The 23,335-nt window shown below is 40.5% G+C and overlaps 1 protein-coding gene across 1 annotated transcript in view; it reads left to right on the top strand.

Moving 5' to 3' along the window:
- Window positions 1–2,962: 2,962 nt before the first annotated feature.
- The window catches only part of PCDH1 (protocadherin 1), a 96,366-nt gene continuing 75,993 nt past the window's right edge, over window positions 2,963–23,335 (top strand). The window contains exon 1 of the mRNA XM_053465443.1: window positions 2,963–3,231. Within this exon, the coding sequence (XP_053321418.1) occupies window positions 3,168–3,231 (64 nt within the window). The 5' untranslated portion in view covers window positions 2,963–3,167. The remainder of the gene's footprint in view (window positions 3,232–23,335) is intronic.

A 23,335-nucleotide genomic window follows, 5' to 3' on the forward strand; every position in this document is an offset into this window, starting at 1 on the left:
TATGTCAACACTAGAGTACCAGCCCATCTGCTGGTCATCATCATCATCAGTTAACCAAAGTCATGATGTAAATGTTTGTCCAAAGGTGAAACCAACTTATTAGATGCATATAAGTCCTGTCCATTTTTTGTCTGCTTCCTGCATCATTGTGTCATTTAATTTTATAATCAATTATTATATATAATATATATATATTTTTATTTATTTTGTTTTAACGCCAGACCACTGCTTAGGACTCTGTAGATCATGGCAGATTTTGATGGCGAGTGAGAAGCAGACATCTAAATTTGGAACAAACCTTGTTTATTTCTGTGCCTTGCTCACTAGTTTTTAACCCCTTAAGGACAATGGGCGGTCCCTAAACCCATTGAAAACAATGCATTTTGAGCCCGTACATGTACGGGCTTTGTCATTAAGGGGTTAATGAAGACTGTTGAGAAAGAAGTTAGCTGTCAATCTCCGCAGCTCGGAAACAGGAGGACTTGGGTTATAAAAGAAACGGCATGGGGCTTGGTGAAGAACATCTATGCTCTAGCTACAGGGGTGGTGGCCCGAACACTGAAATGCCTTCTTCTGGTGTATATTTCTTTTACATTCACTAACATATTTGTACTTAACTGTGTTTTTGGGGGATGCGGGTTTACCAAGGACGGGTACAATTCCTAGGGGTTGATTAAACTTGAAACATTTTGGGATTCTCTTTATATCGGGCGTAAACCAAGGCAAGAATCCTGTGCATACTCAGCGAATACTATTAAAAAAATAGTGGACTACATGGTCCAAATGCCACCAAATTCTATGCCACTATGATCATTTTTCATCCAGAACTGGATGCCCCAAAACTCTGGAACTACCAACCAACCCTCTAGGCCCAGGTATCCATAAGATAAAGTGGGGGTTCATACTTTACAGATGAAATGCAAGTCCTGGAAAAAATGAGCTGTTATCCAGGCTCATTCCCTTGGCATCAAGTTTGCCTCCTACTAGTACTGCCTCTTTTTGAGGATTGTTTCAAATAGGGGAAGGGAGTTGATTTTTTTAGTGTATAGGCAAAAGTCATACTTGCCAACTGTCTTGAATTCCCATGGAATATTAGTACTTCCCATACTAATTACATCAATCATTGAAACACCAGCAGGGAGCAGTCCATACTAGCATTGTATCGTCATAGGGTTAACAGACTAAAGTAATTTGGGACATTTTGGCAGATATATCGGTAAATATTTTATTTAAATATATGGAACACTCTTTACACAATGCAACTCAAAGCACTATGGAAACTATTGGCTCTGTACAAAACATAATATAATGGTTAGTAGATTAGTGGAACAGCCTCCCAGCAGAAGTGGTAGAAGTTAACACACTAAGGGGATTTAATGCATGGGAATGGGAATATGATTATCCTAAATCTCAGACCATGATTAAATGGGCCAAATTAGTTTTACCTGCCATTAAATTCTCTATTTCTATAATAATTGGGGAAATGGATGCGCCCTTAACCCCGCTCTCCCTCAGATGACCTGCAGCCGTCGCAAAAATCTTACGCAGGTGCTTTTCAGAGCAAAAAAAATGAGCTAACAGGTATTCATTGTGCTGATCAATTTGCAGAACAGGTCTTGTTGGTATAATTCTCTTTGCCAATCCCATTGTTAGAAGCTAGAATTACCAGTTTGGTGACTGTCAGGTGGCGGTTAATTGTATTAGTAAAGATTTTTTTCGTAAAAAAATTTGTACATTCTCCCGATCGAATAATCTAAACAAACAAATCAAAAGCTTATTTGTCTGCGCTCTGTAGCCGATCCGTCCCTAATTGTATCAGACTTCACAACCTGTACTAACTACACCGCAGGTGTGAACAGTCTGCGCTTACGCTAGGAATGGAGATGCGGAGTAGGTGCCACCACACCCTGTTTACCCCCCGCAGACCCACAACACTCCTTGGAAGAACATCGCGTTTACTGTTATGCGTTGGCGTCCGGATACCAAACACACAGTGGGCAGAGAGGGAGGGGTTAATCAGGCGTGTGTGTGTTTTTAGTGACATTATGTAGCCAGTAACTGACTTTGTTTGCTCCGATGCCTTATTCATTGAGTTAATCTGAAAAGCGTTAGATTGACAAATAAAACACATTTGTATAATAAACAATACACACTCTCCCGGTAGCTACACTGTTGCCTGAGGTCCTCATAATAAACATTTAAATACAGAAAGCAATTTAACAAAGAAAGGCTAGAGCCAAAGGTCATAACCTAGAACCGGTGGTGTAACGTAAGGGAGTTTTACTTTACCGAGAAGGTAGTGGATAAGCAGAACAGCCTCCCAGCAGAAGTGTTATGTACTGATTGAAGCATGCATAGGGCTAGCCTGAATCTAAGAGGAGACCAAGGTGTGGTTAAGGCTCAAATAACATCCAGCAAATGCACTGATGTATATATCTATATATATATATAATGTATATATATTGTTATCATACCCAGCGTGTTTATGTGTGTTGGCTCCTGGGTTCAAAGTATTACAAGCTTAAATATTGCACTGGAATGGCTTAAAGAGCTTGCAGTCTTGCAGACCCGGCTCTCCCCCCTCCCCAGCCAGCAGGGATCAAACAAGTACTAACGGAGGAGGGGCTGTTGGCTTCTTCCCCTGTTTGTTAAAAACCCCTCCAAAAAGAGGAGAGAGAGAAGGAAGAAGAGCTCCCATTTGGAAGAATGAAGGCATGCAACAAGCACACGGCAGCTTTGCATGGAGGAGCAGAGCGATGAGCTGCAGGCAGAGCGGTGCTGAGTGCTGAATGTGATAAGAATCGGAGCTCCTCCCCCCGGTATAGAGAGACAGTGTGTGTGTTGGTGAGAGAGAGCGCTCATACACACACATACACACTTACGCGCACACACGGTGCTGCACACCGGGACGGCGGCTGGGGCTCTGCCCGATTGCTGCAGCCTTGTTTGGGGTGGGAAAGCTTCGTGCATCCTGCTGAGGAGCCAAAAGGAGAGGGGAGGGCAGCGAGCGAGCCGGTCCTGCCCAGGGCATCCACTGGAGGAAAAAGCCACCGGGGAGGGCAAAGAAGTTCTTGTGGGTTTTTCTCACTAGCGTTCGGGTGGGTTTCTTTGCTTTCTGGGACTGGATGTGACACCGGAGTACCGGCAACGGAACGGGAACGAGAGACATGAAGAACCGGGAGAGCGCCGGAGGAGGCGGCTGGAAGACGGCAAGGAGAGCTGAGGAGCGAGGTAAGGAGAGTTCGCTTCGGGGGAGCCTCATTTCCCATCGCTTTCCCGGGAGTGGGGTATAACTGCCCCCGGGTCAGCTGGGCATGTAGCCATTGGGGGGTCTCTAACTGGGGCACCTCTTTACTGTGCCAGGGCATGAATTCCACGAGGAAAGGGTGTTGGAAGCCCTTCTGATGGGGAGAGAGCTTCGTATCCCTAGTATTTTTTGGGGGGTCTATATTAGATTATATAGGATGTAATAAGTAGGATTTTGGGGTGTTTCTCACCCGGTTGTACCCCTTTAACTCTGCTTGGGCGTCAACCCCAGTTGGCAAGGATGGTAGAGACTTGGGGTTTTGGTCCGGGTGGGAATGGTTTAGTTATTAGATATTGGATAGTCTGACTAAAGGGGGCGACGCGAATAACGATGCGCTTTCTAAAAGTGAGCCCTTCTTTAGAAGATGCACAGACCAGTGATGAGGACCCCCGAATACCTTCGTATGTCCAGCCTGATGCGGATTTGGGGGGGGTATATAAATGGACATGGGGGGGTCATTCATTTAACCCCTTTCCTAAAACTGGCTGTTGGGAACTTTTTGGGGTAACCAGTGCAAGGACTGGTCAGGATAACACTTGGGGTTAATCGTACGGTCTGTATAGTATACATCTACTCTTTAGGGGTGTATTTTGTGCAGTTATTATGGGGGGCGATTGGACTTGTCAATCAAAGCGGTAACTGAACCCCCCCCCTCATCTGTCACCCCACCGTAGGTCCTTAAAGCTGTTTGCGTACAGCGCTGAGCTCATTACAGGAGCTGATGAATGTTATGGGAGCTCTATAGGGAAACTCATTAAAAAAACATTATTGCGTTTAATGTGTGAGATCGTACGGGGATATACGGCTCCATACTGCACCAGAGAGTGTTGCGCAGAGAGTGGGATTGCTAACGCCAGCGGTCCTGGGGGGTCGCGTATACGTAGCCCCCTGTGAAATGGGGGGGATTTCTACATCAAATCATACGTAGGATTGTATGGAAGGGAAGCGCGGGAGACCGAGAGGGGCGAGAGCCCGCGGGTCCCCCATTCCCCGCTCTATAGAAAGAGGCAGCAGATGAGGGGGCTGAGGAGACTATAAAACGCTAATTCACAGGGGCAGGGAATCTGGAGGGGTGTCAGGGAATCTGAGGGGGGGCAGTCTATCCTCAGGGGTGTCAGGGAATCTGGTGGGGGCAGTTTATCCTGAGGGGGGGCAGTCTATCCTCAGGGGTGTCAGGGAATCTGGGGATCCCAGTGTGAATGTATTGACGTAGGGGAGATGACCGTTTGCATGTGCCAGATGGTGTCACTAAGTGTAGGTTTGTAGATATTTTCCAGCTGAAATCTTGGGGGGGGGGCTTATAGCAGGGGGCTTTCTACCATTTTCAGGGGTCTTTTTACGTCTGCTTATCGCAGCTGAGGCAGAGGGTGAGAGATGTCGGGTGATACATGTGTACATTATAATGGGAACTGCAACATATGAACCACTACAGCTGGTTAATGGACATCATAGGATCTATAGACGTGCTGATAAATAATCTATACATTGTATATATAGGTAGTATGTAGCAGTTGGCTCGTATGGGGCTATGCAGTCTGATAAATGCTCTATATGTGATTTATATACTGGTGATAGGTTCATGTACAGTTCTGGATGTTTGCAGAATGATAGTAATAAGGATGTATACAGTTAAATGGATGCTAGTCGCTGTACACTTTGAAGCGACCGTCCATAGCCATTGAAAGGCTTGCCTCTGGCTGGATAGTGATTGTGGTTAAAGGGCTTGGTGAGAGAAGGAAGGCGGATGACGGGGAGGAGAGCTCAGGGCTTCCCGGGAGCAGTTCATCCCATGGTGGGGAGCAGAAAGTGGGGTTGCCCAGGTCCTCATCCCATGGTGGGGAGCAGAACGTAGGGCTGTCCGGGTCCCATCCCATGGTGGGGACCAGAACGTAGGGCTGCCGGGTCCCCATCCTATGGTGGGGAGCAGAATGCAGGGCTGCCCGGGTCCTCATCCCATGGTCTAGCTCGTGTACACTGTGGTGGGGAGATGCCTGTAGGTGTCCGATTAACCCCCTTGCAGCTGGCTGGAGAACGTTGAGAAATGGCTCTTCACGCTCATTTCCCTGCGTAGGAGCCCATTGACAAGTGAAATGCCTAAGTATCTAATGTGTCTTTAATGGCTACATTAACCATTTCCTTCTGTGTTCCTTATTTGTTGCTTTAATCATTCATACATATGTCTCTATGACGGAAAGCACTTGCTGTCCATTCTTGAATTTTTATATCTCCTTCCCAGTATTCAAATCAGCTTTACATTACCCTACTTGCGTGTTGGCCAAGAGACTTATTCAATCAGCGAACACCATTAAAATAATCCAGTCTGACTGTAATAAACAGTTCCTATGAGTTGGCACTTAAGAGAACGCATCCGTTCGGCTGCCATTATTCTAAAGGTAATGGATGTGTAGCGGTACCACAGATGGAGTGGTCACAGACGTATGGGCATAGAGTATTGCTGATCCCAACTGGGGGTGACGGTAAAATGCTTTTTGACTCTACAATTTGTCTAGTTGCCTATTTTCCCATTTTGGGAATATATTCCAGATCAATATACACTGTATGTTTTATAATTAAGATAAAAAAACAGTAGATGAGCCACTTACAGGTAGCTTGCTAGGATTTACTTAAGGGATGCACAATTCTCCCCATTTCAGTGGGTCATTTCTAACTTTTTATTTCTTCTGTTTCGGATCCATATCCACTGATCAAATCTTTTTTAAAATGCCCCGAACTTCTCTATAAGATTACAAATCAATAGATTTTATTTTAGTTTTTTTTTTTTTTTTTTTGCATTAAATTAACTTATTTATTTTTTTTAGCCATTTCCTTCACTTCTTTAAATTGGTACGATAGAAACATTAAGACATCAGGCTTTCACAGAAGGTGTAAATCCCCTTGTTCATTTTTAGCACGTAACTCTTTTTATTCTATCCGTGGCACCTGTTACATATTAAAGTATAAGAGTACCTGGCTGTCTGATTCTGCTCGCGTTAACGCTGCACACCGTGCTTTCCTGTAGATAACCGCCCTGGAAAGAATATCGAAGTCTTGATTAATTAAACTGAACCCTCTTCTGCTCGCTTACCGCGAGCCGGCTTGTTTTTCCTCTCTGTAATGCTTCATCCGTCGTCGGTTCACACAGTGAGGCTGTTGTTTTCATGTGTGTCTGCACCGGTATTTGGGGTGAGCTGTTAAAATCATCAAGGCAATGTACTAAAGTTGGGTTTTACACACCTAAACTCCACCGCGGACCTTTAGTGTGTATTTTGCATCCAGCCTATTGCTGTATGACGTTTTCTTATTGAGATGTATGGGTCCGGTGGTGGTGGTCACTCGGTGACACTGGTCACACCTTTTGTGTTTACCTACACACTGTGTCACGAAGCTGCTGCATTTAATGAACGTCTCTCTCAGCGGCAGACTTCTAAAGCTGCCGGCGAATCTTATCTCTGGATCTCCTCTGTTGCTTTCGTCTCCCTCCCTGAAATTAGATGCTCGCTTGTGATCAGTCCTTGTTTTGCTCTGGTTTTCAGCTCTGCCAGTCTAGGGAAGCAAATATGTAGAGTGCTTGTTTATGACTCCCATTTATCATAGTTTCCTTTTTTTTTTTTCTTCTTCAATTATAGTCTGTATTTCGATGCTCGCTGGGTACGCTGTAAGGGAGAAAAGCAGAGGAAAGAAAGTATCGATTCCTGGACTTTATAAATAAATACTTGTTTGTATATTTAATATGAATCGCGATGTCTTCACGCTCCAAACCTGTGTGTTTTGGGTGGAAATCCATTCATACTTGATCATTTTGGAATTAATGAATTAAATATAATTCATGTGTTTGTTGCTCATGTATAGTAGCTCATGTCTTCGGTTAATTTATATGTTGTCTACATGGTTTTATCGGTGCTCTGCAACAGTCAGTCAGATCGTGTTAGCAAGCCGGGCTAACGACGGTACTTTGGTTTGCATGGTGTCTGGCGGCAACTAGATCAGTGAATCGCTTTCAGAGAATACGAGAAAATGTACATGAGATGATCATGCGAGCGTCCGTCAGTAGATGGGGGGGGGGGATGCTGGCATATTAACGGTTTTAAATGTGGAGGACCTTGGGGGGATCTACCGAACACCATCACTATTGTGATGAAAGAAATAAGACCGACAGACGCTCCTATTGAATCAAAATGCTCATTTCGAAACCAGGAGAAAGATCAGAGATTCAGGCTCTGTGAAGGAGTCTCTCCCCGCACGCATCAATCATTCAGCTGCAATGATCCTCTTAACACTTGTTGTATCGTCTCTAAAAGATTTGTTTGCTTTTGTGTGGTTTCTAGCCCCCTTTCTTAATTTGCCACACTCAACTATACCCCTTTTATTTCACGCCGATGTACAGCCACAATTACACCCTATTGCCAGTAGCCCACGTTAACCAGTGATTAAAAGGTGAAGAACGTTTGTGCTTCCGTACATAAGCCATCCCTCAAGGCAAAGAGGCTCATTGATCAGTACCTCTTAATCTACTCCACTTTGATTTATCCATACGTGTTCTATAGGGGTATATACTCCATTCTATTTCCTGGAATGAGATTCTATAGCCTAAATATTTGGAATAATTCCCCTGATCATGGCTGAAACGTATATCGCTCGCTCTTTGAGGCTGTGATTTACCCTCCTTGCGTGTATTATCTGTGGATCCGCTGGTGTTTCTGTTCGTGATGGCAGGCAGGCAGGCAGCAGCAGCAGCAGCACAGTGTGCAGAATCTCATAAAACGAAGCGTGATTATGTATGTAATTGAATGGTATGCACAGTTCTAATGCGCTGTTGCAATGGATGGCAAAGAGCAGGCTTTTCTATAATGCAGCTTGTGAGCTGTGCATGGGTTTTTAACATTTATCTGTTGCCCCCACCTCCCCGCACACACACACACCCAGCGAGTCGTGGTTTGAATCATACAGATTTTATGGACAGCTCCTTCAATATGCTGGAAGAGTCAGCCCTATAAAGAATAGAGGAGAGGAAAAAATGCATTTCTGCAATTGGAAAAGAAATATACAGCAGCATCGGGGAAAAACAGCTATGATGGAGTGACGGCGGAAAGGCTTTGAGTCTGTCAGAATATATAGATTTATAGCTGTATGTACGTATATATGGTGTGTGTGTATATGTGTATGTATGTATGTATATATGTGTGTGTGTATGTGTATATTATATAAAATCTGGGGGGGGGGGTTTGGGGGAACTTGATTTTTTGTTTTTGATTATTCCATTACTGCTATAGATGCATTGATCTTTGGTTCTCAACTTGGAAATTTGTTTTCGTTTCAGAAGATGTTGTTGTTGTTGTACAAATATTTTTCACAAAATATTTTCTTCTGTTGCTTCCCTTATTTCCCGTCATAGAAGAGACTGTTCATTTCCCCCCCCCCCTTCAGTCTTTAGTGCGGATTAATGTGCATAGCGAGACTCCTGTGGTTCTCACACATGCATGGAGAACATCTATGCAACGTAGCATTGGGTCTCCAGACTTCAGAGAGTGATTTTTGTCCACAGGTGAAGAATGTGACCCGTGACCCATGCTGGGCCCATATAATATGTGGAAAGTTAGACCTCTCCAAATGCTGCTTGTGCATTCCATCCTGTTTTGAGCCATCACCATTGGTGTCTCACAAATGTATTTTTTTTTCTTTTAGTAATTGCGTGAATGTGTATCTTTTTCTATACATTTGTTTTGTGTATAATAATTATAGTAGGATGCACAGGATAATGGTTAAGTAAAGCTAGTCTTTTGCACTGCCTCTCAGTAAATGCGTTGAGTGCGGTCATTTCGGTTTATGACATTTCCTGAGGTGTCTTGCATCTATAACGTCTGCTATGGTATCGGCTGGATTTAATTATTTTTTTTTTATTTTTTATTTTGCGATTTAAAACAAAGGGCCCGGTGAGCCATATCGTATATGTTCATGTTAATTTCAATGTGTTTTGTATTTTTGGAAATCTAGAATTATATAATTTTTAAATGATGTTGTGTTACACAGCTCTGTTGTGTTGTTTCTCATTTGACCTGTATACCACAGGGGGCACTGTAGAGCTGAGTATAACTTATGGTGGCAGCTAAGCTGCTTACTATAGCCTTGTGGTTCGAATGTAGTTTTTTATAGCCTGTAGTTGTCTTTAGTAATATTCTCAGAGTTAATTACAGACTACAGACCCGTCTTGCGCATTAAAGTTAAAATAAATATATATATCTTAATGTTAAATTTTTGTGACTTCTCAAAGTATCAATTTTTATTTTATTTGTAATATGTTTCTATAATTTTTTTTATATAGATATAGTACTCGGGATACTAAACATTTTTTCTTTTTTTTGGTCCTCCTTTAGAAGTCTTTTATGGTCGCGAGTAATCACACAGGCATCACCCTCGTTACTTTTATGAGAATAGACGTCAGGCGCTGTAAACCTGTAGCCGTTTGGCCGCTTTAAAGGCAGATGGTTGCAGAGTGCTCAACATAAAAAGAGTAGAGAACTGATAAAATGTGCATTTTAAAAATCTGTGTCAAGGGGCTGCATGTTTAACCGGTGAATTCTCCCAAATCTTGTTATATTGACGATTCATTTATTTGCAAAATGCGTATGAGATCTGATGGAAATGGGGTTATATAGATTTTTTTTTTTTGGCTTTTAGCATTTTATTAACTTATTTTCTTTTGTGCCACTGGTGTGTGTGTTTTCCGTAGCCTTTCAGTGGGTGATAATTCTTAAGTAGGTGTTGAATTTTCCACAGAGTGCGCTGTGCAGCTTTCTTACGACCTGTGCATTTTGTGACCAAGCTGTAAAATGGGCTTTCTTACGAATTTCTCACAAAACCGTGACCTCCCTGCAGGACCAAAAGGTACCAACTTTAGCAGCTGACATATGGCCAGGCTGATGGTGGTCTCTGCATCTCCCTTTGAGTCTCCAAACTAGATCTTTTGATGACTGACATACGGATGTGAGTCTTTTTTGAAGACTGTTTTTATCGACGTTTATCTGAAGCGTAGCCCGGTAGCTATATTGTCCTAATGAGAAACAGATTGCTGAGCCTAGTGGTAAGAAAGAGAGGATGAACTGTCCTATTCCAATTCACAAACCAAAAGACCGTATTGAAGGCATCGGATGAACAATTCTTTATATTCTGCGTGTGATGATTGCTAGTCTCTAAATCCAGACTTTGCTGGCTATATATATATATATTGTAGTTTAAAAATGTGTGGCATGTTTTAACATAGATTTTGCAATTAAAGAATGCATTTTTATTTGGCCATAGACTGTCCCCATCTCTCAATCCAAAGTGTAGTCACACAAATCCAGGTCCACTTCATATTTATGAAGACCGTTTGAAACGTGGTTCTCTGGGGCCAACACAATGACTTCTAACGGATTGCTATGGAAACCTGCGGGCTTTGACGTTATATGGTAGGCTTGCTGCTTTTTTTTTTTCTTTTTGATTTTAAAATATATAACGTCTCTATAATATCTGATATCTCTACCAAGGTTTTGCTTATCTAAGTCCAGGCAATCAATCTCGCCAGACATTTTATTACTGAAAACTTTATGTATTGGTCTCTACCCCAGTTCTTCTTAACCGACGATAATCAATAATAATGTTTCCTTGTACCGGCTATTTTTAGGAGGTGTTGGAGGGCATTGGCAGCAAGCACTGGCTATAACTTAATTTAAATGTGCTTTAAAAAATGTGGCCTTTTTATAAAATCTGACTTTCGTTATGTTTTTATGCTGACCTTTTAGTCATCAGAGCTGTCAACCTTCTGACCTCAAGGACCAGTTGGTGGGGGGGAAATTAGATTTCTAACAATTCTTTACAGTGCGAGGTTAATTACAAGTCGGTAATCTTAATCTTGGTGCGTTTTAAGGGCTTGTTTATCCATCTTTACATGAATAAAAACCTGATTGTTTGTATGCTGTGACTGCAGTCAGGGTTGGGTCCGAACTAATCCTAAATGACCGCACGTTCATATGATTCCTTGTAGTTTTCATCGGTCGCATCCAGTGCTCGGCTTTTATTAGACTGCTTGCGATTCCCATCGATTTGAATGTGATAAGTGGGTGTTAAATCTTTCAGCTTTAGAGTTATAGTGGGTTTTTTTATCTCCTTTTTGTCCAGCTTTCCTTTTTATAATTATTTTTTTTATTTTTTTTTAATGGAAGAAAAATATTTAATCCTTGGTAGACTTTAAATTTAATGGAGGGTGTTTTTTTATTATATATTTTTTTTATTATATAATAAAAAAAATTATTATATAATTTTATATGTATGGAAAGGCTGTAGCCACGAGAATTTTTCCTGTGCTTCTCGATCATTGTTCAATAACATACAAATGGCCAACCTGAGCGCTTACCACCTAATGTTAACCCATTATCAGCATTAGCGATGGCGTAGCTGTTTTTGCTACTATTTTCGTGAAGCGCTGCCAGCAGTGGGTTGCTTAATCGCCATGCGAGCTGTTGGCACACAGCGGCCACCGTTTCTCAGGCCAGGCTAAATGGTCACTGCCAATCTTCCTATCTCATAAGAGTTTTTTTTGTTATTTTTCTTTTCTTCCTCTGCGTCGTAACCTTTCAGCCCCTGCTTATCAGCTAATGGGCCTGAAGCCCAGAACCATTGAATAGACAGACACAGGAAAAAAATGCTGTAATCCTTCCTGGAGCTATTTAGAGGTGGTCTTATTTAAGAATAGCCAAGCGGAGACAGTCCATCTGAAGGTGAGCAGTGATGGATCTCTTTAAACTCCTTGACGACTTCTCCTGCGTTTGTTTTTCTCTACAAGAGATTAGAGCGTTTGCCCCCAGCAGCCTGTCTGTTATAGAGATTTAGAGTATGGAACCAAATGGAGTCAAAGTATGTAATCCAGAGAGAACACCTGATAACCCTAATCTGGCATCGGTGCCGCTTAACCCTTTTGGTATTGAGATGTTAGTCCTTGCTGTGCGCTAGTAACTACACAACGCATGTTGTAAACACTGTGCCCTGAAATAATACTGAGATGGGTGGGCTGTGCCTGCCCACCCAGTTTGCATATGGTCTGACTCCCATCGCTCCCAGCCAGATTTGGAGTGTTAAGCTCCATCATTGCTGGCTTGTGGATGGATCAGATAGTGATAAAATCATAGTTTTGACAGCCTGTGGGTGATCTTGCACAGATTTTCCTTACACATGTGATAGCACTTTGTGTCTAAACCTCAGTCTTTTTTACTAAAAGAAACATCCTACTTGTGAACGTGGTGATTTGCACCCATTGTTTAAAGCCAAAAGGTAGGTGTGAGGTGAGATGCTCTTGTAGTATGAATGCAAATGGAATCGGGCTCCCTTGTCAACTCTTCATAAACAAGCTCAGAATCAGTGACTGCCTAGCCAAAGGTCATCGCTGTCAGCTAGATACAGTATTTCTGCGGCTGTCATCTGAAATTACTCATGTCTGAGTCTTCCAAACCTCCACATTAACCAATGAAAGCTTACAAGGGCTTAACCCTTTCCGTTAACTACTAATTTACATTCAGATGCTTTATTAGATTTTTTTTTGTTTTTTTTAAATGCCTAAACTCCTTATGAATTTTAAGAGTCAATGTGTTTGCAGTGTCTGTCTAGTTGAGAGTGCCTGCCATTGGCTTCCTTTTTAATAGAACTTTCGCAGTATCATGAAACCTGTGGTGTATAAATTTTCCGCTATCGCTTCATTGTGTCCTGTCCCCCCGCTACGTTTCTCTTCACTGTAGCCTTTCGGGCTTGTTATATGATTACGTATAAATACAGAAATGAATCTGAATTTCAGCAATGTTCTTATCTCCTTTTATGTTCCCATAACTCTCACGCCACCGAACCTACAGAGAAAGAACCTTAGTTGTCGTGTAATTGTTTTTGTATCGCCGTCTCTGAAGATGTGTGCTGTACAAGCAGAAGCGTAGTAATTTGGCATTACCTGAGGCTCCGTAATATAGATAACTGAACACGGAACCAAGGTCACAATGGGGCCATGACTGGCTGGCTTTTTTTCTTTATATATTTAGTACCCCTGGCTTTTTTATTTATTTTTATTATATATATATAATCTCCATATCCAAAAGTGGGTTGAGATGCTTGGATAGTAAGTATGGTAAGAAAAATTAAAAAAAAAAAATCTTTGGTTTAGCAATCCTCTATGGTCTACATCTCTGTAATTAACTGTTTTCCAGGGAGAATATGTATTTTGCCATGAAACCTATCAAACAGAAATTTCGTTACATCTTTGTTCTGTAATCCTTGCCTGCCTTGGAACAACTGGCAGGTCCAAAATGGGCTTGGGGAAAATATCTGTAATTCTTCCAGCACTCCGTAGACTATCACCGCAGGTACCATGCACTTACACACTTCCAAGCTTTATCATTCTGTCAGTAGCTTGGGATGAAGCTGTACCATGTAATCAGATGTGGTTTTTAACATTCCTTGCATTCCTCTGGATATTTAACCCTATGCTATAAAACATATTCTGATCTCTCCAGTATAAAATGGTTAAATGAGTTCTACCTTACATGCAATACATCTGTATAGGTTAGCCATTAGCGGGGTGCCAGTACCAAGCAAAAGGTATGTTCTGTGATGTTCTGTTTAACCATTTTGAGATGTGCGAAGGTGAGCAGTGAAATAAGCCTCCAATTCATCTGTCATGTTGAAGGGTTAAAAGGATGTAGTCCTGTGTATGACTTGCCTGTTTCAGAGCCATGCTGCTCTGTGTAATCTTGAGCAACCTGTGCAAACAAGGACTTTAACCCACAACTTCACGTAGGAATATACAATGTGGCTGTTTGAGATCTGTTTGAGTTTTCAGTTTAGATGATGGGTATAAGTCCCAGAACTCCTGTCCTCTGTCACTATTGGAATATTCAATATATAGCTTTTGACTGTTTCTATACCAGAATTTTTTTTTCCCCCGTCTTCTTCTCCTCTGCTTTACACTGTTGGAAGATCCGAGTGAGTGGTGTAAATCGTTTCTGGCTTGTCAGATCTTTGCTAGATGCTGTCATATGGTGCCGATGAGTTGTGCTCATCTGAGATCCACAAATGTTGACTGTGGCTTTTTGCTCAAACCTGTAAACAACCTCACACACCTAAAATTAGTTAAAACTATGGCATTTGCACTTATTTATTTTCGTATCGCTCTCTTCTGAGAAATATATACATGAGAGGAGCAAATACTGTGAAAAACGAACAGTCATTGGGTACAGAGGAAGAGTAATGCATCAGGAAATCACGCGTAAAGAAGTGACTGGCTGAAGTGCAAAAACACTTGATCAAATGCCCCATCAGCTCCAGCTCTTCACTCCTCAGAATGCCTGTGGAGCGTTGCCGTTCCATCTTCAAGCCAGAGAAGTTCATATACAGAGAGACAAAGTGAGGTTAAAACGGACTGTTATCCGCGTAGCAGTATGATGTATAGTCTGACACCCGGCTCTGCTGTTTGGAGATTTCAAGTCCATTTTATTTTTTCTTCAAATCTCCTTTCTGGTTACAGTCTTTTCCATGGGTAATACTTTATTAATAATATGTATAATTCTGTATCGGTTTGTAAAACTTTACGCAGATATCTCTATACTCTGCTCATAGAACATGGATTATTATGTATCGTTTTTATATAGTGCCATATTCTGCAGTGTCACACAATCAAGTTATTAGTGGTAATTGGGGGATTTATGCACTAAAGTAGCTGGGAGTGCAGATTGCAAAATAGCTGGAATTAGTAGACATGTTAGCTGATGGGGGGGGGGTATTATATTATACTTGGAAGTATGCCAAAAACTCGACGACCCTTCAACAACTCAGAACGCATGAGAAACCCACTAGAGCAGCCATCTTTGCTTCCTGTTTTCTCGTTAAGGGATATGCTGGCCCGGTTGGGTTAAGAATAGATGAAATATATTTGGCAGGTGAAGGAACCTTAATGCTAACCTGTGAACGTTGTCTTACAACAAAATCTCTCTTTCTACGATATTTCCTGTATTCTTATCTTGTTAAGCACCGATGGAAATTAGATTCAGCAAGTATGACCTGACTAACTGCACTGACGCAGAGGCATTTAATAGTAGAATTAAAATGTAATTATACCCCAAATTGACTTACCCTCAGTTAAACAATTGGCTTAATCTACATATTCATTCTTATTCCTCCTCACGCTATTATATTCCTGAACGCCCTGCAGGGTCCTTGTCTTCGTGGAACTCTTCCTGCGGAGTCATCTGTTGTGGACCTCTCCAACGGCCGAGGCCTGAAAAATCTGTGCGTTGTGTTGAGCTTCAGGAGTTGTCTACAAAATAAAGGCCCTTGCGATTAGACCATTGAGAATACAGACAGCTCGTCACCAAACATCGCACTTTCTTTTCAGCTTACCGAGCGCATGCACAATACTACGTATTCCAGCACATTTATTTAAGAGAAGGACTTCAGCAATTAGCTGCGATCCTGAAGAACCAATGTCCGTTCTTACACAGGCTTTTACAGGAACGTGACCCCCTTTGTTGTGCCAAGCGCATGTTTGTGCTTTTGCGATGTAGAAGCACAATCTTTGATTTTAACACTAAAAAGAATTTGGCCCGAATAGTGTACATAGACAGAAATATTATATATGTTTAATCAACCAGATTAACAGCATGAAGGAGACAGTCCTCTGATCTGTCCAGTATAAGTATACAGTTGTCTAAAGTGGGCAACTTTTTAATCTGTTTTTACAGAGAACGTTCATAACAGTTTGTGGGAACATGGGGCAGGATTATGTTTAGTGGTCAAAAAAACACAATAATAAGGCAATGTGATTTAAATCTGATTTTAAATTTAGATTGTCTAAAGTGGAGACTATGAAAAATTAGGGACAAAATATCAAACCAATTAGACCCTCATCCTCATGTCCTGTACTTAAAAATACAATTTTATGGTATCTTAAAATACCATTATGTTTTTAACTAGTTTTCAGTTTTTCACTTTTTTTTTTTTTATTTAAAAACCCCTCCCATTTAATATATTTTCCCCCCTCCCTCAAAAAAACCAACTCGTCATATGGGTTGACATTTCCGTGACAATCCATAAACTGCTGTGATGTATATGTTAAGATGGATTAACCCCTTAAGGACCGGGCTCATTTTTCGTTTTCTACCCTGTGGGACCGAGGCTGTTTTGACACTTTTGTGGTGCTTGTGTTCAGGTGTAATTTTCTCCTCACCCATTTAGTGTACCCACATAAGTTATATATTGTTTTTTTCAGGACAAGATGGGCTTTCTTCAGATACCATTATTTTGATCGTATCATCTTATTTACTATAAAAAAAATAAAAAAAACATGGTGAAAAATTGAAAAAAAAAGACATTTTATGACTTTTATTTGAAAAATCTTTTACTCACCTAAAAAAGCAAGTAAAAAAACTAGCTAAATAGATTCTACTACTTGTCCTGAGTTTAGAGATACCCAATGTTTTTATGTTTTTTTGCTGTTTTTTGTACGTTATAGGGCAATAAGTACAAGCAGCGTTTTATGATTTCCAAATCTTTTTTAACAAATCTGGTCAGTCTGCCTCCATCTCCTCTTTGGAACATCTTTGAAGCCGGTTAACTCAATTTAACCCCCTCAAACCATATATTTTTGAAAACTAGACACCCCAGGGTATTCCAAATGCTGTTATTTTAACCCTTTCCATGCACCAATTATACAACTACACTTTGTCAAACTTTGTAATAGTAATTTTTTTTATTTTTTTTTCCACACAAATTGTACTTTAGTTATAGATATACAGGTTCTGGTATATGTCACTATCAAACAACACCCCAATGTGTGTTCAGCAACATCTCCTGAGTACAGCGATACCCCACATGCATGGGTTTGTCAGATTGTTTGGCTGGTAAAAGGCTACTTTTGGGGCATGCGTAATCCAGGTGGTCATTTGGTCATTCTGCCTCCATCTCTTCTTTGGAATATCTTTGAAGCCGGTTAACTCAATTTAACCCATTCAAACCATATATTTTGGAAAACTAGACACCCCAGGGTATTCCGAATGCTGTTATTTTAACCCTTTCCATGCACCAATTATAGAACTACACTTTGTCAAACTTTGTAATAGTAATTTTTTTTCACACAAATTGTACTTTAGTTATAGATATACAGGTTCTGGTATATGTCACTGTCAAACAACCCCCCAATATGTGTTCAGGAACATCTCCTGAGTGCAGTGATACCCGACATGCATGGGTTTGTCGGGTTGTTTCAGATTTAAAATGCCACATTTGGGAAGTGCGCTTTTTTTCTCCATTTTGGTCAGTCTGTACCTATGCCCTATCTGTGAGCTAGGCCACTCCAATTTACCCCATCAGCCATTTTTTTTTATATATTAGACACCCCTTGGGTATTTGAAGTGCTTTTATTTTAACTCTGAGATTTTTGAGAAATTTTAGCACTTGCTCAAAATAATAAACTTTATTTTTTTATTTTTTTTATTTTTTTAATACTTTTTTAATATTTTTTTTTACACATTGTGCTGGTACTGGATGTTTCATCTAGTGACATCACTGCATAATTATTTTTAAATGTTAGCACATTTTTTTTTTCCATTTTTTTATTTTTTATTTTTTTTTTGAATATTTTACTAATCACATAGTGATTAGAAAGCTGGGCTCCATTGACTTGCATGGTTGAATGCAGTACCTGTTTTCAACCAGCAAGTGGAGCCAGTTCTCTAGAGGGTCTGGAGACCCTCTAGCGAACTTTTTCGTCTTTATTGTTGTAGTTCCCGGGCCGCCGCCATCTTACTTGATGGCGAAGATCACCGGCAGCTGCGGCTGTGACCGCTCTCCGGAGCGGTCACAGCCCACCTAAAGGTAAGTGTTTGGTGTCGCTGGATGCCTCCTGATCGAGGCATTCCAGCGACACCATTTAAGTTTAGGAGGCGATCGTTGATCGCCTCCTAAACGCTTTTAAAACGGGCGTCCGCCGCCATACAATGTATGGCGGCTGTTGACGCCCCGGGGAGGGGCCAGACATGGCCCCCGATGCCGATCTCGGCCTTGCTGAATGCCTCGACATCGAGGCATTGCAGCAAGGCCGTTTAAGCGAAGAAAGTGATCCTTGATCACTTTCTAAGCTTATTTAACTTTTTGACGGTTCAGGACCGTCAAAGGTCATTTAGTGACCTTCTTGTCATGACGGTCCTGAACCGGCAAAGGTCGCGAAGGGGTTAAATAAAACGAATTTGTTTTTAATTATAATAACGTTTAAAAAAAAAAAAAAAAAATAGACTTTGATATTTGCCTATTTTGTTTAAAATATAAAAGGGAGTAGCATTGTAAAGAAAATCTCAGAATTGCTGAGCAAACAAAAAAAAAAAAAAGCAAGGGTTACATTTAGTGTCTTTATTTATTTGTACTACATCTGGTTTAATTTTAACCATTTTAGGGTGGTGGATATTCAAAACAGAAGGCAATAGTGTTTGTTTTTTGTTTTTGTTTTTTCCCTCTAAAGATTCCACATTTTACTCCAAAGAGCTTGCAGTCTATGTTAAAAAATAAACAAAACACTTTCAGATTTAACTCCTTGATGGCCAAATGAGTATATGTTGCAACATATATATACCACCATCCAGCCTGAAATAATAAAAAAAAAATCTTGCATATAAACTAGAAGTGGGATTTCTTTTAGGAAATGCCATTTCTATGAGTTCCTTTTTTTTTTTTTTTTTTTTTTTTTTATCCACTTTATTTTTCAAATTTCCATTAACTGTAACAGGAATAGAGTCCCAGAATTTTTTTTTCCCCTCCAAATCCTGTTATACCCACACTCCTTTTCTTCTCGGGGACTACAGTACGTACTTGTCCGACACAGGTAGTTATGAGAAGAAAGGGCTTTTTGATTAACTGCTGCTAAGCTGTGGATGGCAGACTCATTTTTAAAAGTGAAGTGGAAAGGTCTGTTGATATTTAGAAGGAAAGGAGATAACTGAATGGAAGGTGGGGGAGGTGGAAAGATGGTGCTGGCTTGGCTAAACAGAACCTGCTTGTATGCAAACAATAGAGCCATTAAGAAACCTGAACGTATTTGATTTTGCGACTGTATGCACTTCCTGGCTTTGTTCCCATCAAATACTCTTAACTTCACCTCGCTATTACCATCATTCATTCTTACACAAAGCTCACTGTGGCTTTGTTTAACATTTCTAATAGGATCCCCCATTTGTATATATCTTTTCAAAAAGATCCAGAGTCTTTCCCCTTCACGTTCTTTAAGTTTTAGGACCAGATGGGGTGGGGGGGGGATCTAGTGCGTGGGGCTCAATATTCAATGAATTTCGGTTTAGTTGTATTATTATTATCTTTTATTTATATAGCGCCAACAGTTTACGCAGCGCTTAATACAATACATAAATTCAAGGGATATGACAAGACAAGAATTGACAGACTAAGACAAACCGATACATTTGGTGGAGAGAGCCCTGCTCGCAAGCTTACAATCTAGAGGGAAAATGGGGTTGTATAGTTGTATAGAAACTGCAAAACTTGTGCTTAGCTGCATGCCAAGGTCACGGAGGTCTGCATGTAATCCAGAGTAGCTGGCTAAGGAAAGCTGGAAAATGATGCTTGTCAATAATTCCAGTAGCTAGTCTTAATTTATTAAAATATTGTATATAACTTTTTTTTTAAAGTACTGTTTTTATCACAGTGAAAAGACCTCTTACAAAAGGTAGCTGAATTAATTTAATAAATTTCCTCTACTGAGGTTCTCTCTCGTCTCACTCTTACAAAGGCTGCCTGAACCAATCAACAACAATCAGCAACTTAACAGGAGGGGAGCGATAACATAACATTAGGTGGATTCATCTTGAGAAGAGGTAGTAAAGATGGCTGCTGCTGTGCTGTACCTATAAAATATCTTCCTCTAAAAGCATACCTCCCAAGTGCCCCAGTTTTTGTAGGACAGTCCCACTTTTTTCGGTACTGTGGTTCATGGGCCAGTTGGAGAGCCCCTCTTAAGTCTCATATCTGCCATAACCATCCTGCTAGTTCAGGCTGCATTCTTCTCATGACCATTTGCTGAATTATTTTGACCATGCACACTGTTTTTCCCCCTTAATCACATTTAATGTGTATAAGTTCTGCTGATCTGGTCTCTGCGTTCCTTAGTTTTACTTTTAATGGTAATTGAATCAAACTACTAAACGGTCCAATCTGGTGTTTACATACGATCCTGTTTGCTAGGTTTTAACTTGGTGTTTGCAAAAGAAAAATAGCTTTAAACCGCATCAATATTTTATAACGCTAAGTGAGAGTTACCATCTTTCTTAAGTAGACAATGGAAACCTATATATCAATTATTAAAAGTAGAAGTAAAGTGAAAGTCTTAACCAGCGTGCATAATATATCCCTCCACTTGTTTCACGCATGTATGTACATGCCTAGAAAATATTACTAGACAGGTTATCGGTCCTTCTAGTGATTTATTATTATTATTGATAAAATATTTCACTTTATTCTCTTCCCTCTGCTTATCTGCTGCTGTTATTCAGGGTATAGAATAGGTTTTCTAGAATACTATACCATCCTAATATTTGGGTTGTAGATGATAGTTCTCAGTCCTGTAATGAAAACACTATAACAACATGCTGTATTCCAAACTCCCACAAATATATATATATATAATATATTTTAATGTGGGTCTTTGTCAGAGGATAACATTTAGCTTTAACACCTTACTATTCCAGCGACTTAATTGCTAGCCATATCCAGCAAATTTTTATATATATTTAAGTAATTGTTAAATCATGTAGAACTTCTAGATTTATAATTTTTGCTCAGAGTACTTGTCAGGTGACACGGAAGCAGGCACTGATAAGCTGTTGCCATAGAAACTGATATCTAAAAAAAAAGTGATTAAACCTTCAGAAGAAAAAATAAAATGACAAAGGTACTAAGGTTTATTTGCTTAGCATGCTTGAGTGCATTTCTTTTTGTGTGTAAGTGGAACAGCACCTTTAAGCGATCCACTTTCTTGTGTTTCTGTCTCTCCCGCCGGGGGTTAACAGCAGGCGTGGGAGCCTCTATTGATAACTGGAATTTAGCCTGCCACACGCTGACTGGGGAGGCACATGGGAGGAGACTGGCAAGTAACACTCCTGGAACGACTCGCTTTCTCCTTATCGCCAAGGTGTTACGGGCTAACAACTGCCTCCTGTAAGTCACCGGAGCTGTGGCTCCTGGCTCCAGGGTGGATACTGCGGTGGGGGTGGAAGAAAATCTTGCCTGTCACGACTTTTCACCCGAAAGCTTTTGCGTAGACCGTGGGAACTGTAGGTATCTTTTCTTAACTTTGGAATTTGTCTGCCTGCACCTGTTCCAGGATCTATGCCAGAACTGCGTATTCCAGCTCCAAGAAAGAAACCACGTAGAAGTTATACTCACTCTACAGGAAATCTAAAACAAAAATGTATATATTTATATTTTTATTCAGCTCCCTTTTAACACCTCTTTCTCCCAGGCTTCTTTTGGATCTCCTATGATTCCAGCACCTAATTCCATGTTTCGGCTCTGCGACGTTCTTGCAGTGCAGCCGTTTAGTCTCAAGTTTTATTGTGGCACGCTGTGTATAAAGCTTTTTTTATTTATTTTTTTTATAGTTAATGGGGACATGCCTTGATTATTCCTTCCATTATGTAGAATGACATTCGCCTCCTAACCCACATTGCTTGTAAGAGTTTCGGTGATGGGGTAAGGCTGATGTGTTAACCGATGCAGAATGGTACTTGTATGGAATGAGGGGAGTATAAACGGAGAAAAGAATAATCGCGTTGCTTTCTTGCCACTGTCTGCTCTACATATGTTTGTTCTGGAGGAAGCGAATCTAAAATGGCTCCACCACGTATAACTGTGTAATCCGAGAGCGCTGTTCGTTAAATCCAGTCCTGCAGGTGACTCTCGTAGCTTGTTGTGGGTTTTTGTTTGTATTTTGTTTTGTTTGTTTTTGAAGACGCAGATGAAGCCAAAACAGAGGAACCTCTACTCTAGTCCCGAAATCTATACAATGTTGCCTTTTACAGGGATGTTTGAAGGGGGAAAAAATGTGTATTTATAGGTTGATACAATATATAGGATTATTTTAAAGTTACTCGTCTGCTGAGACTATTCTGTGGAATCTCTCGAATAGCTGTGAGTCAGGTGGGGAATTTTTCACTTTGTGTACTGTTAGTGCGCAGTCTAAATATAGTTGTGTGAAATGATCTGTTTGTCGAGGAGATGAGTTGATCTTGAGGTGGATGAAACATGCGAGCGACTAATTGCCTCAAAATGTTTTGGATTCTAACACTCTCTTGATTCTGTTTTATTATCCACCTTGGTGTTCGTTGGCGTTTTGAGGCCAGTTATTCTGGCTCAGCGGTGTTGATGTTTCTTGCAGGCGGTTAAATTGGTTTCCCCCCTTTTTTCTCCTCTCATGTTCTGTCTTTAACAGACGGGTTAATTTTTAACTTGGATTGCTCTCTAAAACTCAAAGGACAGCAATGGAAAAGTACTTGTGGCTTATTTGCAATTTTGATAAACACCAACAACTCTTGCTTCATGCATTTCGCTCTGGTTATTAAGCATTTTGCTCTGGTTATTAAGTCGGTGGTAAAATCGCATCCACAACTTGGTAACTCCTTACTGAAGCTGCTTCTGCAGACAGATTGTAAAACCCCTGAAAGTTTTAAAGTGAGCCGCTATTCCTCTGTGGCAGTCCTGTGCATGTGTTTAAGTGTTATCACAGGTTTATTTTTGTAATGCAGTGACTCTGTATAATTAAAAAAACAAATATATTTCTTTAAGCACCTGCCAACTTCTGTCATTGAAATGATCATAAAAGGTGTAAATTGACGGCGCCATATATTAATGTTTTTATGTAGTGTTGTAATTTTATTTTTGATATATATATATATATTACACACACGCGCTAACAAGTACTAAGCTACTTTTTTTTTTTTTGTGTAATACTCTGTGCATCTGCCA

Source organism: Spea bombifrons, chromosome 4, assembly GCF_027358695.1.
Source record: "Spea bombifrons isolate aSpeBom1 chromosome 4, aSpeBom1.2.pri, whole genome shotgun sequence".
NCBI classification, from domain to species: Eukaryota; Metazoa; Chordata; class Amphibia; order Anura; family Pelobatidae; genus Spea; species Spea bombifrons.